At 45.3% G+C, this 27,202-nt stretch overlaps 2 protein-coding genes across 2 annotated transcripts in view; one reads left to right on the top strand and one right to left on the bottom strand.

Moving 5' to 3' along the window:
* The window catches only part of LOC147747765 (regulator of G protein signaling 8-like), a 491,729-nt gene that overhangs the window by 172,005 nt on the left and 292,522 nt on the right, over nucleotides 1–27,202 (top strand). The gene's annotated exons all lie outside the window — the stretch shown is intronic.
* LOC147747767 (uncharacterized) overlaps nucleotides 12,579–27,202 on the bottom strand; it is a 63,221-nt gene continuing 48,597 nt past the window's right edge. The window contains exon 3 of the mRNA XM_086935969.1: nucleotides 12,579–12,655. Within this exon, the coding sequence (XP_086792095.1) occupies nucleotides 12,579–12,655 (77 nt within the window). The remainder of the gene's footprint in view (nucleotides 12,656–27,202) is intronic.

Below are 27,202 nucleotides of genomic sequence, written 5' to 3'. Positions count from 1 at the left end.
CACTGCTCAGGATGCTCAGGCCCTTCCTCATTGCATCCAGCAGACGCCTTTTGCCTAATGCTACCAGGTCATTCCCCCCTAGGTGCACCACTATGATGTTTGGCTGCCGTCTATTCTCCCTTAATATCCTACGCAGCGTTCCTAAGAGTTCAGGCCAATGCATTCCGGGGAGGCCAAGCCAGGATATAATAGTCTTGGTGAAGCCATGCTTCCAAGTGACTGCATTCACCCATCTTGCCAGTCTTGCGACATAAGAGTGCCCCATCACCCACACCTCTGTTCCTGCAATAAAACACAACTGTTTGCAAGATTATAATTTATTGAACACTTCAAAACACTGAAAAGTCAAACAACCACCAAAACGTGGCACATGTAATTCTATACTTCAAACTGTACAACAAAAGCCAAACAAGGCCACATAAAATCGTGGCATATGTGAACATATTCTTCTCTCATTGCCTAATTGTTCCCTGCCTCATTTCTGATAAAAGGGCGTATTGCACTTACTGGCCTTACATTCCTTTTGTAGCAATTGGAGTCCCACCGCCCTACCCTCTTTTTTGCCTCAGCCGACAGACCTTCCTTGAAAGCTGTTGTGGCAGCCCCTATCCTGAAAGAGTTTGAGCTGTATTTGGCTCCCCCTTTCGTGTAACCAGACAAGAACAGACACCCTTGCATCACATGCTCCACGTGGTATTTCGTGACCAGGGAGCCGTCCAGGTGTATTAATAGTAGCCCATCCGTACGTGGGCGGCAGGACAAGAAGGCGGCTAGCAGGGACACCGGGCAGTAGCTGTCATTACCCAGGCGGTGTAAGGAGATGACCCTACCCCTGCCTGACTGGTCCATCTTTGAGAATTGCAGGTATATCTCCACTGATTCAGCTGTAAGGCGCACATCCCTCATCTGCAGGGCCCTAGAGTTCTTCTCCTTCTTGGAGCAAGCCACCAGCTCTCCTATTCTAAAGGCTCCAAAAAACGCTAAGCTGAATGTTGCTGCGAAGAGGGATGCTTCGTATGCTGAGTGGGTGACCGTGGGGAGGGCGTCTAGCATCTTTTTTAATGTCTCATAATCAATGGGGGCCCTTTGGTCTATTGACTTAGGCACCACTCTTGCCCAACCCTTGAGCGCTGCCCTGGTCGTAAATAATGTGGAGGGGTCCTTCTGACCCAGCAGCCAGGCATGGTGCCCGATGGCCGACAGGTGTCCAGCCATCCACGAGTGGCTCTTCCCCCCATCTTTGGCCCAAATCATGAATGCTTGCACCCTGTCAACCTGTGTTGAAGCCTCTTGCTCCCAAGGGCCCATGATTTCACAGAATTTTTTCACGCATGTCTGATATCTTCTCATGGTCCGGGGTGCCAGGGACAGCTCGCCTAGCTCTCTAATGTGCTGCGCCAAAGCAGCATGTGCCAGAGCTAAGCCGGGAAAGGTGTCATCTCCTCCCTCGCTCTCGGCCTTGCCTCTCGAAACCACTGCCAATGAAAACGTGAAAGAGCGTCAGCAGCCTGAGGTGGTGAGAGCAAAAGTTTCCAAAGAACTGGAGTTGGGGAGAGTAGCAGGTCCTTTCTTGCAGCCACAGCTCGCCAATTTCATAGTCTCCCCCCTGGGGATAGTTCCCAAAAAAGAGCCTGGGGCCTTCAGACTGATACACCACCTGTCCTACCCTGAAGGCGAGTCTGTCAACCACAACTTGGAAGAAGGGGTGTGCTCAGTTTCGTACTGCTCATTTGATGTGGCCATGCACCTACTAAGAAGGGCTGGCTAAGGGGCCTGGCTAGCTAAAGCTGACATAGAGTCGGCTTTCCGTCTCTTGCCGGTACATCCCCGCAGCCAGGACCTACTGTGTTTCAGGTTGGGTGATGAATGCTATTATGACAGGTGCATGCCCATGGGCTGCTCCATCTCATGCGCATTTTTTGAGGCCTTTAGCACCTTCCTACAGTGGGTCCTGCAGGCAACAGAAGGGGTTGAAAGCTTGACCCATTACCTAGATGACTTCCTGTTCGTAGGTAGAGCAGAGACGCAAGATTGCGCAGAGGCGTTAGCAAAATTCCAGAAAGTGACTGAACACCTGGGGGTGCCATGGGCCCCGGGGAAGACAGTAGGGCCAGCGCAGGTACTAGTCTTCCTAGGCGTAGAGATCGACACCAAGGCAGGGGAAGCCAGGCTTCCAGCAGATAAAGTCAACGAGCTGGGAGCGCAGATCCGGACAGTATTGGGGCAAGAAAAGGTATCACTGGACGACATACAAAGCTTGCATGGCAGATTAAACTTTGCCACCAAGGTGATCCCCGCGGGTAGAGCCTTTGAACACAGGTTAGCCAGGACAGCTGCTAAAATAAAACGCAGACACCATGAGGTGAGGCTGAGCATGGGGGTTAAGGAGGTCCTTAACACCTTGGCTGCTGATTGAATTTCCCCCTGTGCTGGACATTGCAGAACAGGGTGTGGTCATGACGGAACCATTCCGTCTTCAGCACAGCTCAGCAGTGACTGATGACGGAATGGTTCCGTCACAAGCATCGAAGGGGTTAAGATGTGGGGGGAATTCCTGGAGCAGTTCAATGGCTCTGTCATATGGAGGGACCCCTGGACTAGCAGCCAGGAGCCCTGGACTAGCAGCCAGGAGCTGACACTGTTTACAGACGCGTCGGGCAGGGAGGGATTTGGCACAATCCTGGACAGGGAGTGGTGCGCTGAGAAATGGCCCAACGCATGGAGGAAGAAAAGGATAACAGCTAACATAACTGTCTTAGAACTGTTCCCGATTGTAGTGGCTTTCCACCTCTGGCCAGCCTTATAAGGGTTGTCTTGTGGTCCGACAACATGGCTGTGGTTCAAGCTATCAACACACAGTCTGCCTCCTGCGCGCTTGTATTATGCTTACTTAGGGAAATCTCCTTAACCCTTCCTAATATTCTCAAATTTAGTAGTCCGAATCCCCTGTTTTCCTGCCACTCCCCCAGGGTCTTCCAGCATGTATTACTAGAAGGTATACCTCCATGGGATCAAAGCAAAACCATTTTAGGGTTCACCTACATGGCAAGAATAGTGAAGACAGCCAAGAGAAGGAATACATTATTGAGGGCATTACTGAAGGTACTGACCACAGTTCAAAACCATACTTGGAAACTTGTCAGTGGCATTCTTCACAATTAAAATGCCTTTTTTCTCTTTTGTGCTACTTTTTAAGTTATTTAGAATGCGTTCCCTATAAACTACGTGTATTTTAAAGAAGAGTGTTTTTATACATTAACAATTTGAGTAAGTGATTTGACTTTTTCGCTAAGGCCAGGCCACTGACATAAACTGCTGTGAAGGAAATCTCTCAACAATAAATCTCAAATTTAGACTGCTAAGCCGTTTTGGAAATCCAGAGCCGTGTTTTCGTGGCATCTGAGAAGCGAGAGTGGAGACACAGAGACAGAAGCTGCGGTGCGGTCTCCCTTCCCCTGCCTTGCCTGCTAGCCTGCCTTGCCTGGCCGCAACGAGGAGCAGCGGGGGTGACGAGGAGAAGAGTGGAGAAGAGTGGAGGCAGAAGCAGCCTAGCGAGGTGCAGTCTCCCTTCCCTTGCCTGCCTGCCCTGACGCTACGTGGAGAAAAGTGGCGGCGGCGGAGCAGAGAGGCTGCGAGGTATGGGTGGGCCGTGAGGAGGTGCCGCGGCTCCATCACCACCCTCCACCGCCACCACCAGTGCGTCCATTTTCCAGCGCCCAGCAACCAGCAGTGGTGAGTAGCTTCTCACACAGGTGGGGGAAGCCTGAAATATCAAGCAGCGTTTTGGCCCGCAAAGAGGAAGACTCTTTCCTCATTTTCACTGCCACGGTCCAGCGACCGCCGCCAGCACGCTCCAGCCAGCATCCTCGTGCCTGCTTGCCCGCCTCGGTCCTGCTCCAGCGGAGCCGGAGGATGAGAGCAGAGAGCGGGAAGCGGGTTGCGAGCAGGGGTGAGGCTGAGCACAGAGAACGCGGAGATCACCGACGCGGCTGTCATCAGGTTGTTCCAATTTAGGGGGCCGAAGGCCGCGGCTTGCAGGAAAAACGGCCGGCCCTCCATTTCATCCCATCCCGCAATCAGCCCTCCTTCACCTGACCACCTTAGGACTTCATATATACAGCTCAGCCTTCCTGCCCGCCAGCCTGTCTGTCTGCCCGCCTGTCTGCAAGCATCGCAAAGAATAAATGGAAAAAGACACTATCAGGTAAACGCAGCAGAGGCAGAGGGCAGAGAGCGGACCCACTCTAAAGACAGGAGGCAAAAAGACAAGGGCGCAAGGGAGCCAGAGCTACCCCCAAAAGCTTACACCAAAAGCTTCACTACAGCTTTATTGTAGCAGGTAGCTGAAAAACAGAGGGAAAGCAGAGGTGGCGCAGGTATTCCCTCGACCAGCAGAGCGCATTGGAGCCAGCATTGGAGCCAGTATAGGAGCTAGCACTGAAGTCAGCATTGGAGACCGGCACGAGTTGAGGTGGAAAACTGGGGGCAAGAGTGTCCTCCCCAAGAGGGCAGATCAGGACGAGATCCAGACCTCGTCAAAACTTCAATGAAGCACTGGGGTTCCAACAGCAATAACATTATCAATATCAACACCAACCACAATAATTAATACTCAAGATCCAATATCAAAAGACCAAAGATCTGGGTTCTAGTCGGGCTAAGCAAGAAGCCCTGAGCCAGACCCTGTTAAGGGAGAAGTCCGAGCTCGACCTTGTTAAGGGAGGTCTTACAGAGGGGAGGTTCCTTTAGCCTCAAATCACCAAATCAAACACACTTAAATTAATAAAAAAGTAAAAAAACCCGTCCATAAAAACAATACACAGGAGCTATGAGATCCGGCAGAGTTAGGCAACCCCTACTTAAACCAACATTCTACTTTAAGTCTAACCCAAGGAAAGGGAAACTTTGAGCCAACAATGTCATCGCATTTAGCCAGTCCTCAGGAAGTAAATCCCAATGTTCACAACACTCACACAGAAGGACCTTTAATGGCAACCTCAACTTCAATTGCAACTCCAACTTCAATTTTAACTTCAACTGTAACATCAACTGAAAACGAAAACAAAAAGGACAACGTACCACCGATGGCAAATGCCTCCACCTCAACCTCAAGTCTAATTACGGCTCATCGGCAGTCACCGAGACCACTGACTTCACCTACGACATCACAGTCAATTCCACAGCCATTGTCACCTTCTATACCAAAACCATCGTCAAAGGACCCAAACCACCTTATAACCATTGAAGGAATGCCAGTGAGGAAAAAGATATACACCCACCAACCAAAGATATATACAAAGTTTTCCTTCTTAAAAGACCCCGGGACAGCCATTTACTCCAAGACTGGGAACATTAAAGGACTGCAAACACCACTTCTATCAAGCAAAACCGATTGCAGCCGTACCAACAGCAATCCATGTGACCCATTATGGCCCGCTGGAACTCACAACCACCCCGCTGCTGAGGCAACATTTGTAGCACTAACATGGAGGTAGAGAAGTGGCTGAACCCACCTGCTTAGCAGGTAAAGGAGTTAACAGCCAGAACAGCCAAAGCAGGGACAATTTGGACCTGCCACACTCCAGAGAAGGGTTCACCAACGACAACTTACGGAGTCCACCAAAGGCGGTTGAGTCCGCCGAGATAGCAACCCACTCAAACTCAGCCAGTCGAGTTGAGACACATCTAAGCAAAGTTAGCATACCGCACCTAGAAAACCTAGATTTGTCGGCCAAAACCAAGTTTCAGATCCATAATGGCGGAAATAGACAAGATTCACTTCTCCCCCAACTGTATAGCAGCTCCCCAATTCCAACAAAGGCAATCCGAGTAATACAGACAGAACCAACAATGACTAAAGAACAGGAATGCTGGAAAGAAAAAATGCTAAATGAATTCTCCCAATCCAACCACAAGCTTTCCTACTCAAATTAAGATACCCCAACAACCCAAGTAGATACCTGGGAACAAATAACAACACATAGCAGATCGGCAGCACATACGTCCTCTGTGCGTCGCACTTTACTTCCATACAATCATTCCCACTCTATGAACAACGACATGACCTTTATAGCCACTCAGGAATGGGAAGAACTGGTTGCTTCCTACAACCTTAAACCAGCGCATGTAAATTCACCCAGCGAAGCAAACAACCTCCCAAGATTGGAGAAAAGTAACAACACCGGGAATTCATTCCCGGAATCTGTATGGACAACAATCCTAAATACCTTGTAAGACTCAGCCACAGCCCTAGAATTTCAATCGCACAAAATGGACTTGCAGCTTTCAGTCCTACAGACAATGCCAACTCAATTTCAGGAATTGACGGGAAGATATCAGAACTAAAAGGTCTCATTAGGAGGGGCCAAAAAGCAGCATACGTGGTCCAAACGATACCACCACCATGCCCCTGCGAAACGATCTTAGACAAATTATCAACCTTACCATCCATGTTAGGCGAACTCATATGCGACCTAAAATCAGTAGCTCCACAAACTTCTGACTTCAAGATAGAATTGCCTGCAATATCAGCAAGGTTAGAGAATCAACCTGCTGTCGAACAGACTGCAACCAGCAATTCATTCCCAGAGGGTAGAGAAGTTTTACCATCACCGTCAGAGGACAAGGAAGCTGAACTCCCAAACCACAATGCAAATGCAGCTGATTCGGCATTAGTTAGCACCCAGTTCTTCTGTAAGACTCGCAGAAAGAAAAAAAGGAAAGGAAGAAACAGGCTTCTAACTGACACAAGACCTCGTATAGAAATGCAACTAAATCCATCTCTTTCACCAACCACCCATTGCCGAAAAGCCACAGACATGGAACAACCTCGATTCCTACCCTTGCAAGTGGGTTTAGAGAGTCCTCCAGCATCGCCCGTCGTCGCCCCCCAGCAGCTCTGATAAACCACCCGGCGACGTCACCCAGAAACCTCGACATAGCAAAAGCAAGCAGAGACTTTCCGAAGCAAAATCTACCCAACCTGCACATAGCACTGACCCAAAAATGTCTGAACACATTTTACCAATAGAAACCCAGGACAATGTCAAGACTTGTAACCTGGAGCCACCCCAATAACCAACAGAAGGTTCGACTAACAACACAAGAGATCTCGGGAGAGAAAGCGATCAAAGCGTGCAATTAACCTGCCCAGTCACTGGCAGCCCAAGCCGTTCCCCCAGCCCTGTGGTCTTGGCCATGATGGTCCACCAACAAAACCAACAACAGAGCACAATCAGGACAGTCCAACCAACATCCTCTTCACTCCAGAATACACGTCCCGAGGCAGGGACGACATACTGACCAGGGGAAACATATTAAGACTTTTAAACTCGATTACAAGCCTAGGAAACATAAGCTCCCCTGATCTCCTTCAAATTGAGTTTCTGGTAAGCAATGATCCACAACGTTTAGTAACAATTAAAGCAACTTGGAACTCCACTGAGACAGCCAAGGAAATCTGGAAGTAAGAAGCAATGTTCAAACAATGGGGGATTAATCTGAGATTTGAAAAGCAACCTCCTATCCGACACCTTTCTTACCCCCTACCAGGTCACCAGCACGGAAAAATACCAACTCAGTATTAAAAGGAGCAAGGAGCACCTCTCCATGAGCTCACACCCAAGACACAAAAACATTCTTCCTTGGACAAGAACCAAGGCACGGTGGTTGCGCTTTGCCAACCATCCCTCCGAACTGGAAGTCGATCCAACGCACCGTCAACACAGTCAAGCATACAAATTGACAAAGAGGTAATAACTCTGTTCATCCCTTAGAAAAGACCAGGCAAATTAGTGTATGCACTTGGAACGTCAATGGCCTAGCTAGCAAAAGCAACGACCCTGAGTTTTTACAATATTTAAACTCATTTGACCTGCTACTGTTCCAAGAAACTTGGGAGGAAAAGGCATTCAAGCTGCAAGGGTTCCGATCTTGTTGTTTTCCAGCAAGCAAAAGCTCCACCTTCTGCCGCAGATCAGGGGTCTAATGATTTTTGCCTTAATTGTAACAATAGGTGAGACCACGACAATAGAATCTCAAATACCCCCGCCAAGCGCAATACAGGTGGCAAAGATCTCACTTCAGTTATATAACCAGCCTCAAGATGTAATAATAATCAACACTTACATCCACCACAAACAGACACGACAAGCTGGCAACAAATTGAGAAAAGCCTTGGAAAAATATAATGGATGAAGAGGACTCAGATTTCATCATCCTGGCAGGGGACTTTAACATGTTTCTCATCAGCTCGGATTCATAGGACGACCTTAATCAAGAACTTAGTGCTGCATGGGGAGTCCCAAAACAGGGCTGTGCAAAAATCAACAAATCTACAAATTGCTCAAAAAATTTACTTTGACAACTAGAACATCTCAATTTAAGAGCCTTGAATGGGCGCTATGCGGAAGACGATCCACCGGTCACAACCTTTCATTCCGATAAGCAATCCTCACACCTGGACTACACATTCACATCTCTAAATATGCTTGGCAGGGTAACAGCGTTCAAAATAGGGATGAGTGACCTTAGTGACCACCTGCCCCAAGAAGCCACAATAAAAGTCAATTCACTTCTGGATACTGAACCACACACATGCATTGATATTGAAGTGACTTCAAATCTAAGGCGGCTTCTGTGCAATCCCTCTATCATCAACTCCATAAGCCTAGCAGCGAAAACTCTTTTTTCTCAGACGGCTAGTTCTACAAATTTGACAGAAGTATGGCAAAACTTTATTCTAAAGAAACAACAGAACCTGTTGGTCGGGACGCACTGTTCACTAAGTGCACATAAAGCTTATTCAAAATTGTAATCACATATTCATATGTTGTAACACCATTTATACATAGTGAAAACATAAATATTTTTTGAAAAAAATCAACTCATGTAATACACAAAATGACAACACATTAATAAGTCTTCATTTTCTTGATTTTACTTCTTCTCAATCCATATAATTTCTCTGTACTGTTCAACAGTTTCAGGCAACAAAAATCCATTCAATTACCACAAAGTTGAATCCCTGGTATGTACAACACCCAATGCATTTCGGCATAAACCTTCATCAGGGGAAATGCTGTAAATTTATAAAAACAATTGCTTGTAATTCCAATTCTACAGTATGTAAACTGAAGCAAAATTAAAATAAATCAAGGACTAGACCACACCGGTCCACCTAATAGTGCCGTCATGCAATTGACATGCTCATAAAACATGAACCTGATTTACCCTGTGTATTTATATAACGTGTTGTGCTGGACTGAGCAAATCAAAAAACCATGTTTCTTGTCCTTGTGTTTTGAAAGAACCATCCATAGTCCCATAATATGTAAGAAACACCCTTCCTAAAAGACAACTGAAAAACCCATGATTTTAATTTTGCTTCAGTTTACATACTGTAGAATTGGAATTACAAGCAATTGTTTTTGTAAATTTACAGCATTTCCCCTGATGAAGGTTTATGCCGAAATGCATTGGGTTTTGTACATACCAGGGATTCCGCTTTGTGGCAATTAAATGGATTTTGGTTGCCTGAAACTGTTGAACAGTACAGCAAAATTATATGGATTGAGAAGAAGTAAAATCAAGAAAATGAAGACTTATTAATGTGTTGTCATTTTGTGTATTACATGAGTTGATTTTTTTCAAAAAATATTTATGTTTTCACTATGTATAAACTGTGTTACAACATATGAATATGTGATTACAATTTTGAATAAGCTTTATGGGCCCTTAGTAAACAGTGTGTCCCGACCAACAGAGTATTGGAGAATACTTCTTTAGTAAAATTAGGAGTGTAGGTTTTCGCATCTTGTTTACTTTAAAACTTTATTCTAGACATCAGTGCGAAATTGCTAAAAGGGCCACCAAACAGGTTACCCCATGGACAGGGAACATCAACCAAATTACAATTCCCCCCAGAAATGAAAATGCAAAAAACTTTAATAAACCGAACACTGAGGCAGATACGAAAGGATACAGTGAACCACGACTTGCAAACAATCCTACGGAGAGCGAAAAAACTGTTAAAACGGATGAAATGGGAAAAACAAAAACAAAAAAATGACGAGCTGTGGGCGAAACTTCTTCATGAAGTAAAATGGAAAAACAGCTCAAGGTTCTGGCAAATGATTGAACGAATAAAGAACCCAGGCCAACTCGGCCTAAACTCAAACATAACGGAGGAAGTATGGACAAAATACCGACTTAAGCACTTCAACAATGAGGACAGCCTTGAAGAAGCAATGACAAAAAAGCTCTGCAAAGAAGCTCAGAGGGAAATAACAGACAATCACTACATAATGGGCACAACCCAAAAAATCCACACGAATGAAGTCAGGCCACCACCTCGAACGGAAAAACCAATGCCTAACCCTAATAGTTTTTGCCACATTGAGTCTGGACATTTGGCCACCATGCCAGCCGATGTCAAAAGGCAAATAGACAGGGGAAGTCCGACAGGAGCCCCTGGGCCAAACGGTATTCCACCGATACTGTACAAATCAGATGCGGAATTCTGTAGCACAGCGCTAAGACCGATATTCAACAACATAAAGAACACCCAGACTCTACCTGAATTCTGGCGCGGGTCAATAATCAGCCCAATCTTCAAACATGGCAACAAGAAACATCAAAATAATTATCGGCTCATTGCCCTCATAGATGTGGAGGCTAAGTATTTTGCAGGAACCCTACTGGAGGACCTGACGTTATGGGCATTTAAAACTCAATAATTCTGATCAACCAAACAGGGTTCTGCAGGGGCCAAGGGACCACAACCAACATCATGGCACTGACCCTGCTGATAAAAGCAGCAAAAGAGATTAAAAAAACCCAATTTCTCTCCTTTATCGATTACACTGCTGCATTCGACCACGTGGATCGCAACAAACTCTGGCGGAAATTGGACAACTGGGGAATACCCAAACATCTCCCAGACATACTGATTTTACTCTACTCAAATACCTGGATTAAAGTTAAACTAGGAGCGGGCACACACCTCTCTAAACCCATTCCAACAACAAAAGGGTTAAAACAGGGTTGCATGCTAGCACCAATTTTATTCAACCTCTTTCTTGCTGACCTGCCAGGGGAATTTAATAAATGCCTTTGTCACGATCCGAAACTAGGGAAAATCCCACTGTCAAATCTGCTGTATGCGGATGATTTGGTGCTGATAAGCCGGACACCAATAGGCCTCCAGCACCTTCTAAATGTAGGCTACTCCTTTTCAGAAAGGAATGCCCTGCAAATAAACTTCAACAAATCCAAGGTCATAGCAGTGAATTACAAAAAAAGAAAAAAAGGAAAATCAATTGGTACATAAATGGAGAAGGGTTGGACCTAGTAACCACCTACCATTATTTGGGAGTAATTCTGGACTCCAAGAACTCGTTTAAACCTCAATTGGACTCTTTACGAGGAAAGGGAACCATGACGTACATGGCCATAAAATCTCTAAAGGCCAAACTCTCCGACCTAACGCTCAACCCTCTTCTTCAGGTTTTGCGCGCAAAGCTACAGCCAACTTTCACATATGGGAGTGAATCTCTCCAAGGGAAGTACACTGCAGTATTGGACAGAGTAATAGCTAATTCATACAGGGCTATCCTCAACCTGCCAAGATACGTCTCACATGCACAAATTTGGTTAGAATTTGGAATTCTGAAACAAACACTGGGAAGGCGGAGTGCGTATGTTACCAGCTGGTACAAGATTCGCAGCGCTGAGCTTGGTTCTCTAAACTCCACCCTATGGGAAGAGCTGCTCCAACATCGTAAATCCTCATCTAGAGATTATCTATTTGATTCACTTCAAGTCCTGGGTCTGTCCGACCATTGGGGCACCCAAACTGACCTCTTGGCTTTAAAAAAAGTCACAAAAAAATCAGCATATATCCTCTCTTCCTTTGAGGATGAGGACGCATTAGCAAAAAGAGGGCATGGTTGGATCATGCTCGGTGACCATGGAAGAATGCAACCACAAGCATATTTCAACATTGGAATGAATTTAAAAACTAAAGTAAAGTTTTTTTAAATTATGCCTTGGTGTAATTCCGGTAATCCCCCATTTGCCATCGTGGGTAAGACAAAACTTCTCGCAGCAGTGCTGCCTGTGTAAAGCTGACAAGGAAAACATCGTCCATGTGATGTGTATTTGTCCTAAATTAAAAGACTTGAGGTACAACTTATTACAACCCTCCTTCAAATCACACGGCGTCTGGACATGCAAGCAGGCTGTTAAATTGTTTTTTAACCCAGCTAAAACAAAATTAAACTGTTGGGTCGTAAAGTTTTTTGAATTAGTAGAAAAAAGACCCAAGAGCACTTGAAGACTGTTAAACATTTTATGGACAACTAAGACACTGATATTACTCAAATTTGTAACACTGAGGAACCGGGCACAATGAACTTTTAACAATTTTTAGCAATGCTTTTATTGTTTTGCAAAGATTTTAATTAATCGTGTACGAATAAAAATTATTTACTTACTTACAATAAATCTCAAAACAGATTGCATCCAACAATTATTTTCGCGATTTTGCGCTTATTCTTTCCCTTTGAAACGGTTAGATCTTATTTCTCCATTCTTAGGTCCCCATTAAGAGTTGGACTTTCAAATTTATTTAGCTCAGATTTTGGAGTTGCGCTTCCTAAATTGAGTGAAACATTTACAATTAAAGCCTTATCTCTCATTATGAGGTTTGAACCCCGCAGGTGTGGTAATTGCATATTACCTCGTGGTATCATCATTTGTTGGTGCACAATTGCAGTATCAAATTTGTAGCCAGGATTTAAGGGCAGCTGTAATCCAGTCTTTATAAAGTCAATAATCTCCTTCTTTCCCATGTGTTCAGTGTCAGCTGCTACTTTAAGGGGCAGATTTACAAGCCCCTTGCACCGATTTTACGCGCCGTTGAATCAAATTTGTGACGCAGTGGTGGTGCAAAATATGCGCCATGGTGCGGGTATTCACAATGTGACGCATCTGGGAGATGCATCACGTTGTAAAGCCCTGCGCCACAAGTAGGCGTTCCTGCACAGGAGGGGGTGTTCCGGCTCAGGAACGCCTCTAAAAGTGGCTGAGTGAAATCTACAAGATTTCACTCAGTCACTTTTGGGCCCATGCTGCGTCATAACCCTGCGCCTGCTTGAAGCAGGCATAAGGATTGACGCAGCATTGTAAACCAAACTATGACGGTAATAGGTCTCTTGATGTGCACCAAGGTGTAATTTCCACATCAGTATCGTGATAACTAAAAAATCTTTGTACACACTCAACCTTCACAAGGTACACCGTCCTGCCCTCTATAGAATACAATAAAAACCAGCAATGGAAGGGACTATGATAAGTAAAACACACTAGCTTATACACTTTCAAATGTCCAAAATGTATATAATTATTTGTCAACACAAATGAGGATTAACATTTGATTTTTCTTTAATTCCGAAGTTTTATATTCAATCCAGTCAGCTTTCAGACGATATAACAGTAGTTTTACATGAAAATCAACAATTTTTCCAGTCAGCTTCCAGTCGATATAACAGTCATTTACATGAAAATAAAAATTTAGTAAGTAGCCAGCAAATTAACAGCCAACGCGTTTCGCCCCCAACTGGGACATCATCAGGGCTGTAAATGAGAGAAAAGTAAAAAGAAAAAGCAATCAATAAAACTATACAAAATTTCATCATTGCGTACAATACAATCCTATTACATTAAATACTTCGTAGTCCAACCAAGAACAAACTTGTCTTATGATGTCATAAAGTACAAAAAAACAGAATATATTCAAAAAGTAACTCCCCTGCACAATATAAGGATACCACCCTGACTGTAGAACACCTTTGTCAAAAGTTGTATTTTACATTTAGTACACTAAGTATAAACATTTTCTAAGATATTTCCCCACATATTGTTTGATTCCGACATGGAGGGTTATTTTCATATGTAAACCAAAAGCAAGTATCCCCTGAACCAAAAGAGTGAAACATTCGTTCCTCAGTATATATTATGTGACTGGTGCACCTAGACTCAAGCTCACCTTATACTAATAAGTTCGAAGCATGACATAACAACTGTTTAATCACTTCCAAATAGTCGATTCTAATGCTCATATCAACCGGTGTTATTCACAGTCCAATGAAATTAGAAGTTAGAACTAAAGTCAAACGCCAGTCATCAACAAATTTAAACGTCACCAGCATCTTACCAGCAATGAAGTAAGTCTTCTGTATGTTTATTCCTCAATCAATCATCACTCGAGCTTAAAAAAAAGCTATATCCACCTAGAAAAAATATGAAGGAATATCTAACCAGTTTGTCATAAGACCATATTGAAAACCACCCCAACCTGTAGCATTACCTAGTTGAGATGAATTCTTACCTAAGATAAGTCCAATATCCTGAAAAATGCTATATTCAAACAACGGTCCTCCTTGTTCCAGAACCAGTATCGAGTCAAATTAGGCTGCCAGTCAAAATTTCTATGATCTAAAATCCCAGGGGATAAAAGAAGGGAGAGTCTATAAATATATAACCTAAATAAGGCTAAAATAGTGTTTCCCTCTCATCTCACACTGTCTATTTCTCACCTGTTAAGTCTTTCCAAAACGTTGGGGTCAACATCTGAACACCCGGCTCCCGGCCATGATAAATCCGGAATACGATATCGCTACTCGGAAAGCACCTATTTCAATACAAAATTGACCAATCCTTGTTCGCGTTACAATCTAACGCTGTTCCACTGTATTCGAAGTCGAGCAGTCTACTATCAGGTCCACTACTATAAGAGTTTCCTGTTAAAAAACCCTTACTTCCTGTTCTGCTATACACCAATCATAGTTGGGCCGACACATAACCAACATCATACATTTTGGACATTTGAAAGTGTATGAGCTAGTGTGTTTTACTTATCATACTCCCTTCAATTGCTGGTTTTCATTGACATAGCATTGTGCTGATCGGGCCCCCCAGAGCATTGCTGGAGCTGCGTCGCGCTTGGGATGCAACTCCAGCAATGCACCACTTTTACAGCACAGATGTGTCACGCATCTGTGCCATTTTTGCCCCATGGTGCGCCGCATTGTAAATGCGGTCCATCCATGGTGGCCGAGCTGGGGCTCACAATAACTGGCGCATCCCTGCTGATATGCAGGGATGCGCCAGTTATTGTAAATATGCCCCTACGTTTCTAAAGTAATGGTGTGTGGAGACGCATTCGCAATGCACTCCACTCCAGTGGTGACAGCCTTTGTTCCAGCCAGACACAAATAACCGAGTACAACAAAGGTTAATTTGGGGCACATTTCCATCTGACCAAGACACATCAGCCAAAACGTGAACTATTCCACGTAGTGAAGGACACATGTTACGGTCAGACCCATTCTACCTTTTTTTAATTGGGCTAAACAGAGATTCATCTATACACAAATTAGGGCATTTGTGGGTGAAATGTTAACTCTAACCCAAATTCACCTGCCGAAATTCAAACTGTTGAGTTCATACATTTAGAGGTGGCAGTCCTATTATGACTTCTTTCACTTCCCAATCCCATTCACAGATGAGACTATCTTTCTTCAGGCCATTGAATATCAAAACCCGCATTCTGGGCCTCCGAGACTAGCACACGTGGGCTAAAAGCACAGGTTTTGATTTTCCTGCTTTCCAGGACGACCAGTTCCTTTCCATTCAGTTACAATACCTAGGGGTTTATATAACGGTTCCATCTTGGCCTGGTCTGGATACCCTAATATGAGAACAAGTGTGGTTTCCCAGTTTGAGATCCCTGTGACCCATTTATTTAATAATAATAATGGGGGTAAATGACTTCCAACATGCATCTTCAGTGCTGTAATCTTCTCCAGGAGGGCCTGGGATTTTCGACCTGTTGGAAAAGTTTTGAATCTCTTTGTAGTGTAGACTCCATCAAAACATTGAGTATCTTACTATTGCCCGACTGAGATGCGGAGGAGGGACCACATTTTACCAGAAGCACTTCCTTACTTTTATCTGCCAGAAAAGATGTCTCTACCTCTTTGATGACTAATAATCACACAACAAGTCTAACATTTCTAAGTATTTTTTTTCCTGTGCTTTCATTGTCGTTACCTGGACCTCACTCGGATATGAGGATAGATATTCGCTATCTTTGGTTGACGTTGCAAAGGTTGCACTATTCAAACATTATCATTTTTTCCAATATTTGCAAGCCCCTACACATTTAAAAAGGCTACATTTTTTTAAAGGACTTTCAGATAAAACGTGTGTAAAATTGTAATTTTGTGCACCCCAGGCAATAAACACAACCCCGGCAGGATAAGATGGATTCAGGAGAGAATTATTGCAATGTAAATGTCTATGGGCTTTTGTGACGGTCTTGTAAGCATTGCTTTCTCAGTCTTTGAGAGCTGTAGAATCAATGCCCTCCTCACATCCTTACTGTATATAATTAGCACGTGGATATTGTTTTTTTTAATCGCATTTTGGTTTTTGTGTTCTCCGTTTTCAAAGAAGAACTCGTTTGGTATTTGAAGACAACAGTCGACGGATTTTTCTTTATTTATTTATTTATTTATGCATTTTTGCGAAAAATACAAAATGAACAAGAATACAAAATACAATCACATACAAAAATAAAAATAACACAGGTCACATACATTAGTCGATAAAGCTACACAGTGTTTAGTCATCGTGCATTTCAGTCTCATTGCGATTTGACTCTTGATATTAAGCAAAGAGGACCCAAAAGCTTAATGGACGAGAGGTTGGTGGAAGCAGCTCATTATATATATCTGAGTGTTACAATAGACCATATCCCTTTTCCACTCAGCTACTGTTGGTAGAGGCCCTCGCATCCATCTCATAGAAAGCCTACGCTTAGCTAAAAGCAAGCCCATGGCGGATTGGTGTCACTACAACACATGCTTTTACATCGTATGCCTTTACAACGCGGTTTTTACCACGCAGTCCATTACAACGCATAATGCTTTTAGGCGCTGGATAGTGAATTATTTAATTTACTATTCCAACTCCAGTCCCCGTGGATAGCAGGGAAGGTGTTGGATAGTAAATTAAATATATTCCCTATCCTAGAGCGCCCCCCAGCGCAATGCGTTGTAATGGTATGCGTTGTAATGGTTGCGATGTAATGGTAGTGCGTTGTAAAAAATGCGTTGTAAGTGATGTTCCCCCTGACTATCAGTTTACGCATTTTTTTTGTCAGGGGTTTCGTATAGCCTAGCAGCGCTAATAATGGATCAGGTGTGATAGGAGTGCCCACCATGTCAGTCATAGTTGCGAAGATTAGACTCCAAAAATTAGCAACTGGGGGATACTCCCATACTAGATGGTAAAAATCAGCTCCTGCACCGGCACAACGCTCACAGCAGTCTGAGTCTCGCAATCCATATCTGTATAAACGCTCTGGGGTATAGTAAACCCTATTCAGAAACTTAAAATGTACCAGTCTAAGTCTGCAGTTTAGGGAGATTTTACGAGTGACCTTGCAGCAATAAAACCATGTGTCATCCGATAGCTGCTCCCCAATATCAGTCTGGCAGGCCAGCCGGGCCTTAGAGATACTGTCTATAGAGATATAGAGTCTGTAAGGCCGAAGCATTCAGTTTAGAGACCAACTTAAGAGGGGGCTGGGAGCGGAGTAGAATGGATAGAGGAGGGGTATCCGCAGGTTCCGTCAAATCGTCTCCCAACACTGCCCCAAGAGCATGCTTTGTTCGGAAGAACCAAAACTGCGTCAACGCAGATGGCTGCTCCCTATTAGCAATTGCTTCATCCCAAGTTACCATCCTGCCATTTTTAAAGAGATCACCCATGTCAGACATACCAAGACTATGCAATGATCGGAGCATGCCTCTTTCCGAGCTAAAAGTATACCAGTGACACCATTCAATTAGCATTCGAGGCAAGTACAATTGTGCACCAGCGAACAAACTAAGGAGGGCATACCATGCATGTGTCACGGAATTCACCGAGTCCAGGACCCCACTGCGCCGGAGCCTGGCCATAGCTAAGAACCAAGGTAATGGTTCGGGTGCAGCAGCGACTCTCTCTATATGAAGATGTGGAAGGTTTGGGGGACCATGAACCCAAGCATGCACGTGTGATGCCTGCGCGACTCAGTAATAGAGCTCGAGATCTGGAGCTCCCAGACCACCAGCAGAGCACAGCAACATTAGAGGGTCCACAGATACTCGCAACGCTTTACCCGCCCAAGCCAATCTGGTCATCAACACTCGCAATTCTCTACACAAGTGATGAGGAACCACTATTGGAATATTAACAAACAAAGAGAAAGCAGGGCAAGATCACCACCTTCATAAAAGAGACTCTCCCCACCAGTAAAAGCGGGAGGCGAATCCAATGATCAATGTCCTCACTCAATTTTGCTACTGCACTACCGTAATTTGCCCGGATCACAAGATCAGCATCCGAGTAAACTTGTATCCCCAGGTAACGCACCCACTGCAAAGGGTAATCTAGCTGCATGGGAGTCGTGCAAGGTGTCAACGGGAAAATCAAAGACTTATCCCAATTAATTTTCAACCCCGATAGTCTTCCATATCACAGCACCTCACGAATAACGGCGACGGAAGCCAGTCGACCCCAGTTGAGTAGCTCTCCTTCCCCTCTTTTGGATCAGGCTCTCGGCCTGGGAGCTCCGGCGACTGTGGCCAGTCGACCCCAACCGAGTAGCTTCTCTTTTCCAATTCTGGATCCGGCTCTCTGCTTGGGAGCTCCGGCGAGTTTGGCCAGTCGACCCCAGTTGAGTAGCTCCTCCCTCCCCTCTTTGGATCCGGCTCACTGTCTGGGAGCTCCGGCGATTGTGGCCAGTCGACCCCAGCTGAGCAGTTTCTCTCCTTCTCCTCTGGTTCCAACTCTCTGTTTGGGAGCTCCGGCGTCGGTGGCCAGTCGACCCCAGCAGAGTAATCCCTATCCTCCTTCCTTGGATCTGGCTCTCAGCTCGGGAGCTCCGGCGAGTGAAGCCAGTCGACCCCAGCTGAGTTGCTTTCCCCTTCCCTCTCTGAAGGAGTTCGGAGACTTAGCCCTTACGGTTTCTTCTGGTTCGCCTCTGGATCCTCTTCCTCCAAAACTCTGGAAGGTGTTTCAAGAGGATCTCTTCCAGCCCTTGCATGCCATCTGCTGCCAGTCATTTGAGACAGGCATTGTACCGAGCTGCTGGAAGAAGGCAGTGGTATCTCCACTTTTAAAGAAACCTACGCTCGACCCTGCGTGCCTATCCAACTACCGGCCGATTTCCCTGCTCCCTTTTCCGGTGAAAATCATGGAAAAATTGGTCATCCGCACTCTGTCCGGCTTTGTAGAAGGGAACACCTGGTTGGATGAGATGCAATTTGGTTTTCGCCCAGCGCATGGGACGGAATCTGCGCTGGTGACCGTGCTAGACAACCTGCGGGCGCGAGTCGACAGTGGTCGGGCAGCATTTTTGGTGCTGCTCGACATGTCGGCCGCGTTCGACACGGTCAGTCATCCCACCTTGATCTCTAGGCTGGAAGAATGCGGGGTCAAAGACAGAGCTAGGGATTGGTTAATCTCCTATTTGGACTGCCGTCAGCAAAGGGTTTCGCTACCCCCCTTCAGTTCAGAGGAGCGGAGAGTGGGACAAGGTGTACCCCAGGGCTCAGCCATCAGCCCCATACTTTTTAATATCTACCTCCGCCCTCTAGTCCAGCTCATTAAATCCTTTGGTATCTCCGCATTTAATTATGCGAATGATACCCAGCTGGTCTTTTCTTTGGAGGGTCAGGACGCAGTCACATTGGAGACTTTCCACCGGTGCATGCAGGCGACAGCAGAATGGCTCCGTCTGAACTCATTACAGTTCAACGGAACCAAGACGGAGGTTTTACACTGCTCCACAGATCGAGTTCCTCGCGATCTGCCGGCTGACTTTTGGCCTCCGTCCTTTTCTGAGACGGTGTCAGCCGCACAATCTGCGCGCAATCTGGGCGTCATTTTTGGGCCCAACCTGCAGCTAGATCTACATGTAAATAAGACCACCTCCACATGTATGATGCTTATTCGTATGCTGCGCAAGGTCTTACCCCTTCTCCCTGAGCAAGCCAGGCCAGAAGTAGTGCGTTGTACCATCCTAAGTCGACTTGACTACTGTAACGCACTGCTTCTGGAGGCCCCGGTAACACTTCTGGGCAAGCAGCAAAGGGTGCAGAACATCGCTGCCAAACTTGCCCTTTCTCGCCCTTATCATAGTTCTTCTACGGCAGCGCTGCGAGAACTTCACTGGCTGCCGGTCCATCTGCGGGTGCGCTACAAAGCAGCTTGTATTGTGTTCAGGGCTATTCATGGCCTGGGCCCCATTTCCCAGCTGCGCATGTTTGCCTGGTATTGTCCATCTCGAGCCTTACGCTCCTCGTCGTCCAGGCTACTGATAGTTCCACGCTTCCAGAGAGTGAGAATGGGTGGCCGCTCGTTCAGAGTAGCGGCGGCCAAACTTTGGAACTCTCTGCCAATATCCTTGAGAAGCCTTGAAGATCTTCTGGCCTTCAGAAAGGCTCTGAAAACCCATCTCTTTCCTAGGATAGGTTGAGCTACTGTTTTCCGCTGGATCATGGGTCAAAAGCGCCAGTGTGCCCTTGGTGGTGACAGGCTGCGCTATACAAGTATGCTACAATACAATACAATACAATAACAGGGGAGAGATGTACTTCCGGGTTTCTAATATACAAGAGCGTATCATCAGCATAGGCTGACGCTATCAAACTATAGTTAGGGAAGTGGAGGCCCCTTTGGCCGTGATATTCCCTCAATGCTCTCAGTAAGGGCTCAGCCACTAGAGCGTATAAGAGTGGGTTAGGGGGCATCCCTACTTGGTGCCCCTCGAGATAGCGATAGGTGCAGTAACCATGTCTTCTACATGGACTCGAGCTACCGGTCGATTATAGAGGACCCCAACTAGTTGCAAGAAAACATCCCCGACCCCCATGCGTTGCAGTACAGCATAAAGAAACAACCACTCAATAGATTCAAATTCATTTTCGTCATCTAAAAAAAACGCTGTAGCAGGGACATCCGGGCGGGTATGCTGAAGAACTTCAAACACTGTCCGAAGAATGTGTGAGAGAGTACAGCCCTGAATAAATCCTACCTGTTCAGGGCGAATTAGCTGGGGCAATAATGGGGAGAGGTGGTTAGCAAGAATCTTAGCAAAGATCTTAGTGGCCACATTCAACAAAGATAACGGACGATAGGAGGAAAATTTTTGGGGATCCTTGTCTGGCTTCAATAGGGTAACAATCAGGGCCTCCCTCATTGTCTGTGGCATAATCACATCAGCACCAATCTCCTGAAACAATGTGGACAAAGGGGGAATCAACAGGTCACTGAAGGCTTTGTAAAATGTCACATTGAGTCCATCATGTCCAGGAGCACTGCCCTCTCTCATAGTATTCAGTGGTAATCTTATCTCCAGAAGATAAGATTGGGATGCCATTGGAATCTAGCCAGCGCTTTGCCATGGCTGCCAGAACCGAACTCGGTCGATCCACCTCACCATATATTCTGGCTGTGGCATATTTTCCCATGTGTTTTACCTCGCTATGAGCCTCGGTATTGAACTCGGCTAACGTGGATTTTAGGAGCTCGAGCAGTTGTGAAGAGGACTCCCGAGAAAGACCGTTCTCCAATGCAGCTATCGGAGTCTCCAAGAGAGCCAGCCTATCTCTGATGGAACTAAGTACTCCCTCATGCTTACTGATGACTATACCCCTAATGTAGGCCTTAAAGGATTCCCATACAGTAGCAAAATAATCTACTGTGCCGATATTAATTGTAGAAAACTCTGAAATAGCTTCATTCAGTTCTGTTTTAAAAACTGTATCAAGCAGCGAGTAGGGAAGGAACCGCCATAAGAAGGGAGGGGGCCAACGTGGAGGAATGGAGAGAGTCAACAAAATAGGTGAGTGGGTGGAGAACGTGCGTGCTAATACTTCACAATTCTGAACCGTGGCATCAAGGATTGTGAGATGAACCAGTAGTCAATGCGTGGGTGTGTCATGAGGAGCTGAGTAATGTGTAAACCCTCCCATAGTTTTTGATCGGGCTCTCCACACGTCCACCATTTGCATACTTACAGACAACAATCTCTCTGGCAGCAGCTGATGGAGGTCGCTGTGGTCCCTTAGAGTGATCTAAAGGAGGGTTCAAAACACAGTTAAAATCCCCTGCCCCACACCACAGTCAATGGGGAATATGCTTTGGTAGCCCAGGAATGATAGAACTGTGGATCATCATAGTTCGGGCCATAGGAGTTCACCACCAGACAATCTGTTGAAGTGTTGTAACAGCGGGTGATAACATATCTACCAGAAGGGTCTGTAGCGTAGCAGTCAATCCGGATCTTCGCACTAGGATTGATCCAGGTCAAAACGCCCCTAGAGTGAGAAGTGAAGCATGCGGCATGAAAAACCCAAATAAACGTCTCGCCATCAATAGACTGCAGCTCGGGTGTAGATGCGTCTCTTGCAGCAAAACAATATCCACCTCTTTCCTCTTTAAATAAGCTAGAATTTTACGCACTTTTCTATGGTCATTAAGACCTCTAACATTCCATGTCATGAGTTTCAACCGTTTCCTATGATCAATAGTGTTGTGTAATCAATACGCAAAGCGAGAAAGCCTCTCTGCTGCACCCATCATAAAGTGACTGTGCCACCTCCCTACTCAAGGAATAGGAACCACAACATGTGACCTGTAAAAAGAAAACCAGTAAACACTCTCCAAAAAAAAAAACACATCACCACCCTCCACCCACGCCATGGATACAATGCATGTGCAAATGCAACACACATCCCTCCCATATCCAGACACAACCCAGCATTCACGTAAAAGACATAAAACACAAAAATCAAACTCCAGATCACAGCCGACCCACTGGGCCGCAATGTGGGATGGGGGTGGCGGTCACCCAACGTGTGTTTCGTCCTAGTTTGGCGGGCCGTAGGTCCCCGGATTACACAGCTCACCTGCAGATCCACGGATCGTGTAATCAGCTCACCACGAAGCCGCATCACCATCAAGAGTGCGCCGGAGGACCTTCGCGCACTCTCGATCACGGTCGCAGCTGGCTTCGACAGGACACCACAGCTCGCATGCCGGCCACACGGCAAGGCCGCGCGCCAATGGAAGAAGCGGCGGTCCAGAACTCCTGATCAAATGGTGCTAGGCAGGACTGGGTAACCTCGGCAGGGTCAGCAGACCGCTGGGATCCCTTCAACAGCCTAACCTTTCCCCATCTAGGCTGTAGGAGCTGCGGAGTGTGCCCGATTGTATCAGAGGACGGGGTGCCCGATGACCGAGCGCCCCCCCCCTGTAGCCAGGCAAGGTTCGCTCTCCCTTTGGTTTGCTCACTTATTGAAGCCTTCCCCCAGCAGGTACAATCACCGCACTGCAGTGCATATAGGCCCACTGCAGCCCGAGCCAATCAATCACTACTTGAAGTGGCCGCTCGGTTGGGAAACAGCGCCGGAGATCATGCCCCCTGCAGTCTTATCTTTGCTGATAGCCGGCCACTTACCGGATATCTCTCTGTGCTTCCCCTTAACTTCGCGTATCCCGGTCTCTGGCGATGTAGCTGCAGTCCACGGCACAGGTTCTTAATTAGCTGCGGTACTCAGTCGGATAGATCGCGACTCCCGCTGCACGGTGACCAGGGCCATTTCTAGGTGTTTTGCCGCCCTAGGCGAGAATTGAAAAATGCCACCCCCTCCCTTTTACAACCATCACTCTCTCCCCCTGTCAATCAGGCCTCTGTAGTGTCGCAGGGTTTCCGTTCTCTCACAGAACTGTGCACAGAGATCTAGAACCTGGGTGAGTTAGGGTGACCCACAACTCACCTTTGTTTCAGAAATCCCCTTACCAAGCTAGCTACAGTGTCGCATCGGCAGTAAATACTTCCCAATGACTTAGACAATCCAGAACATGAACTTAGAATACCTCAGGTATCGTGGAACACATGAACACTCTTTCGTTATATTATCATTCCAAACCGAAACTTTGAGGCAATGAAAACACGTGCAAGTTTGAAATGTTTATTTTTCAATGCAGCATTCTCAAACGCAGTATCTTGTATAATATCAACATACATATTATAAAAATCAGAGTCAGCAGCATAGTCACTAATCCATAGTAAGCAAAAGGTGATAACATGTTATGATGCAAAAATCTATAGAATTCTGTATCACCTATATTTCGCGCACCCTAATTAGCATATTATTATATCTAAGAAGGTCTCATCTGGGTTCTTAGCAGGGCGGACCCATACCTCTAATTCTCAGTAGGAGGAGATCACATCAACAGCTACCAGCTCTCAGCATGCTCAGCATCAAGTGTGTGTTTTCTCATTCCCTGTAACTGTATCTTAAACTCACGTAGAGCCAAATGTTGGCACAAACATTATTTGTGTTATGACTAACGTGGTGCGAGGATCAGGCCTGCAGCAACCTTGTGTTAGGTTATTCGGAGAGTGTGCAGTTCTCAGTGTGCAGACAGTTGTACCAAGTGTTCCAGGCACGACTGATACCAGTGCAATAACATATTATTCTCAAATAAATCACATCTTTCGTCTAGGTTAAAAGCTGCAATAACAACTAGGTGTCGTGTGCAAACCGAAGCAGAAAGAAAATATGGCGTTTAAACATTTAATAAGCACATGCTAACTTAACACAATATATAGAAACGTAATAACCATATGACACCCCACCAATGATCCGAGGACGGTTAAAAGAGAAAAATATAAGCCAATACTCTATGAGAGGCAAGACATGAAAGCAGAGTTCAATGATATTGAGCCAAGCTAAATGTATGTAAATGTATGTAAAATTCAAAAACACAAAAATGTATGTATGAATGCCTATAGTGGCCACACAAAATATAAAAAATCAAACTTGAGGCCTAATTTTAATTAATAGGCCTAGAACATATGAAAAAATCGAATGTTCGTATTGAAAATGGCACCATTCAGAATTACTAAAAAGTCACGTGCCATAATGATGGAAGTATTCAGAGCCATTCCTCGTTGAATGAATATGCAAAATAGGTAGCTACAGCTTCCAACATGAAATCACTGCCATCATCCGAAAACAGTTCAGCCATCCAATTAAGCAATGGGAAAGAACATACGTGCTCCTCCAACACCGAATCCTCTAGCAACATCAGAGGACAACTCAGTGGGTTCTCGAGAACGCTCTGTGCCAGAAAGTCATGCGCCGCTGCGAATATGTCCCACTGACCCATTAGTCCATGCATCGCTGCCACAGCCATAACCTTTTCGCCAGAACAGACCAACTCGTGAGCCACTACGGGGTACATCAGCTGATCAAAGTTGACGTCAGGAGAAGTCGGTAAACAGAGACACAAATCAATGGCCCAGTCGAAATCACAGCTCAGGCAATGAAACACAGGCTGGACACAGGTGAAATAGGAAAATCTGAAGGATAATCCAAAAGCCGTGCTTAAGGTCGCAAGCGGCAGGGATCCATAATAATCAAGCATCCGGTTGCGAAACTGCATCAGTAGGGGCTGTGCGTTTCCTTGCGCAGGATGGGCATCCATGTTTTATAAAATAAAATATCACCAGAACGCCTGCAGCCAAAGCCAGCAAAACAGGAAATCCGCCAAACAGGCTAGCGAATATAGAATGAAAGAACGCAGGGATAATACCAAATACTTTTTCAAATGTAGTCACGAGACCACTGCTAACCATTTTAAAAAAATGAGCCAGGCTCGTTGTGGAGGAGGCATTGAAGATTTGATGAACCAGCTCGCAAAAATGAAACGGCAAATCAGTACTTAAAAGTGCTTGTACTTCTGTGCGTGTGTTTGCTATGTGAAGGACATAAGTTTCGCGGGCAGAGCTCAGGGCCACCTGTTTTTGAGACAAAAGGGCTCTTATACGGCCTAAACCATTGAACTCAGCTCTCAAGGTTGGTATTCTTGGCCAAATTAAAACTTCTGAATTCCCATGCGTGGGTGGATACAACACATTCTTGCAGCAAACTACCCTTTCTGACACGGTAACCACATAAGCGATACCAGCCTCTAACACACAACAAAACTCGTTAATCAAAAGTAAATAACTACCGTTGGACAACAACGTGAACGTGGGAACTATTGCAGGAACTGGTGTCCCTTTCAAAACACAGGCCAAATTAGGTTTGTCCTGATTACAAGAACCATGCAACTGGATGTGTCTGCAAATTAGTGAGCGGTCAGGCGACTGTGTACATTCTTCACCATTCAGATTCACTTCATTTCCCTCCTTAAGGCATCTGTAAGTGTATGGTAAAGACCATGTCTCATGGAGGAAAGCGCTGCCTAATGGTTCATATCGCCCAATGGCTATATATTTCATACAATTTGTAAATTTATACAAAGCAAAAGGTAATGTTATAACACCATGAGTAAGCCATGTTGCTGCAGTCACTTCAGCCACCGAAAATGGCAGGGATTCTAATTTTTCAATATGTAACATAGAGAATGTTGCATCTCTCATTGACAGCATGCACTGTTTTTCAGTCAGATTAAATGGGGCAAATAATGATGAGACGTTCATAAAAGTCCATGGCACTCGACCAGACTTAAGAGTCTGTAGTGTCCACACGAATTGCATCACAGAACGCAATTGATTTTGACCATGATATAACACAGACACTTCATCATGTACAATGTCAACAACAGAAGACACAATATTATTTAACGTGTAAATTCGGGAAGAAAGTGTGTTAATGCTGTTATCAACAACTGCAAGCACTTTCTCTAAATTAGCTTGATCAATAGCTCTCAGGCGTTTAGCAGCCTCAACCTGGGTAACTTTCCAAATTTCATTATAAATCGCATACAGCCATCGTTTAGATCTACCTTTAGCTGGGCCTTTTATAAAATCGTTCAAATCCACATCATCATTTAATAGAGACAGATGTAGTTTAACTGCAGCTAAAGTGGAATGTTGTAACCAATTCTGACACAGCTTCCCCACAGAATAAGTCGTGACAGTATAGTCTTCTTCAAAACGGGGATCGAGTCTGACTTTTGTGAACCCCTTAGCCAAACCCAGAAATCGGCGTTGGCAAGAATCAGCACTCCTATGCCATACCAGCCAACCCTTGGAATTCGAACTGGAAATGTTAAAGGACGAATTGCGTAG

The sequence above is a fragment of the Lissotriton vulgaris genome, chromosome 1_1, assembly GCF_964263255.1.
Source record: "Lissotriton vulgaris chromosome 1_1, aLisVul1.2, whole genome shotgun sequence".
Lineage (NCBI taxonomy): Eukaryota > Metazoa > Chordata > Amphibia > Caudata > Salamandridae > Lissotriton > Lissotriton vulgaris.
The sequence above is the reverse complement of the archived record's forward strand: the minus strand, read 5'-3'. Positions and strand labels throughout refer to the sequence as shown.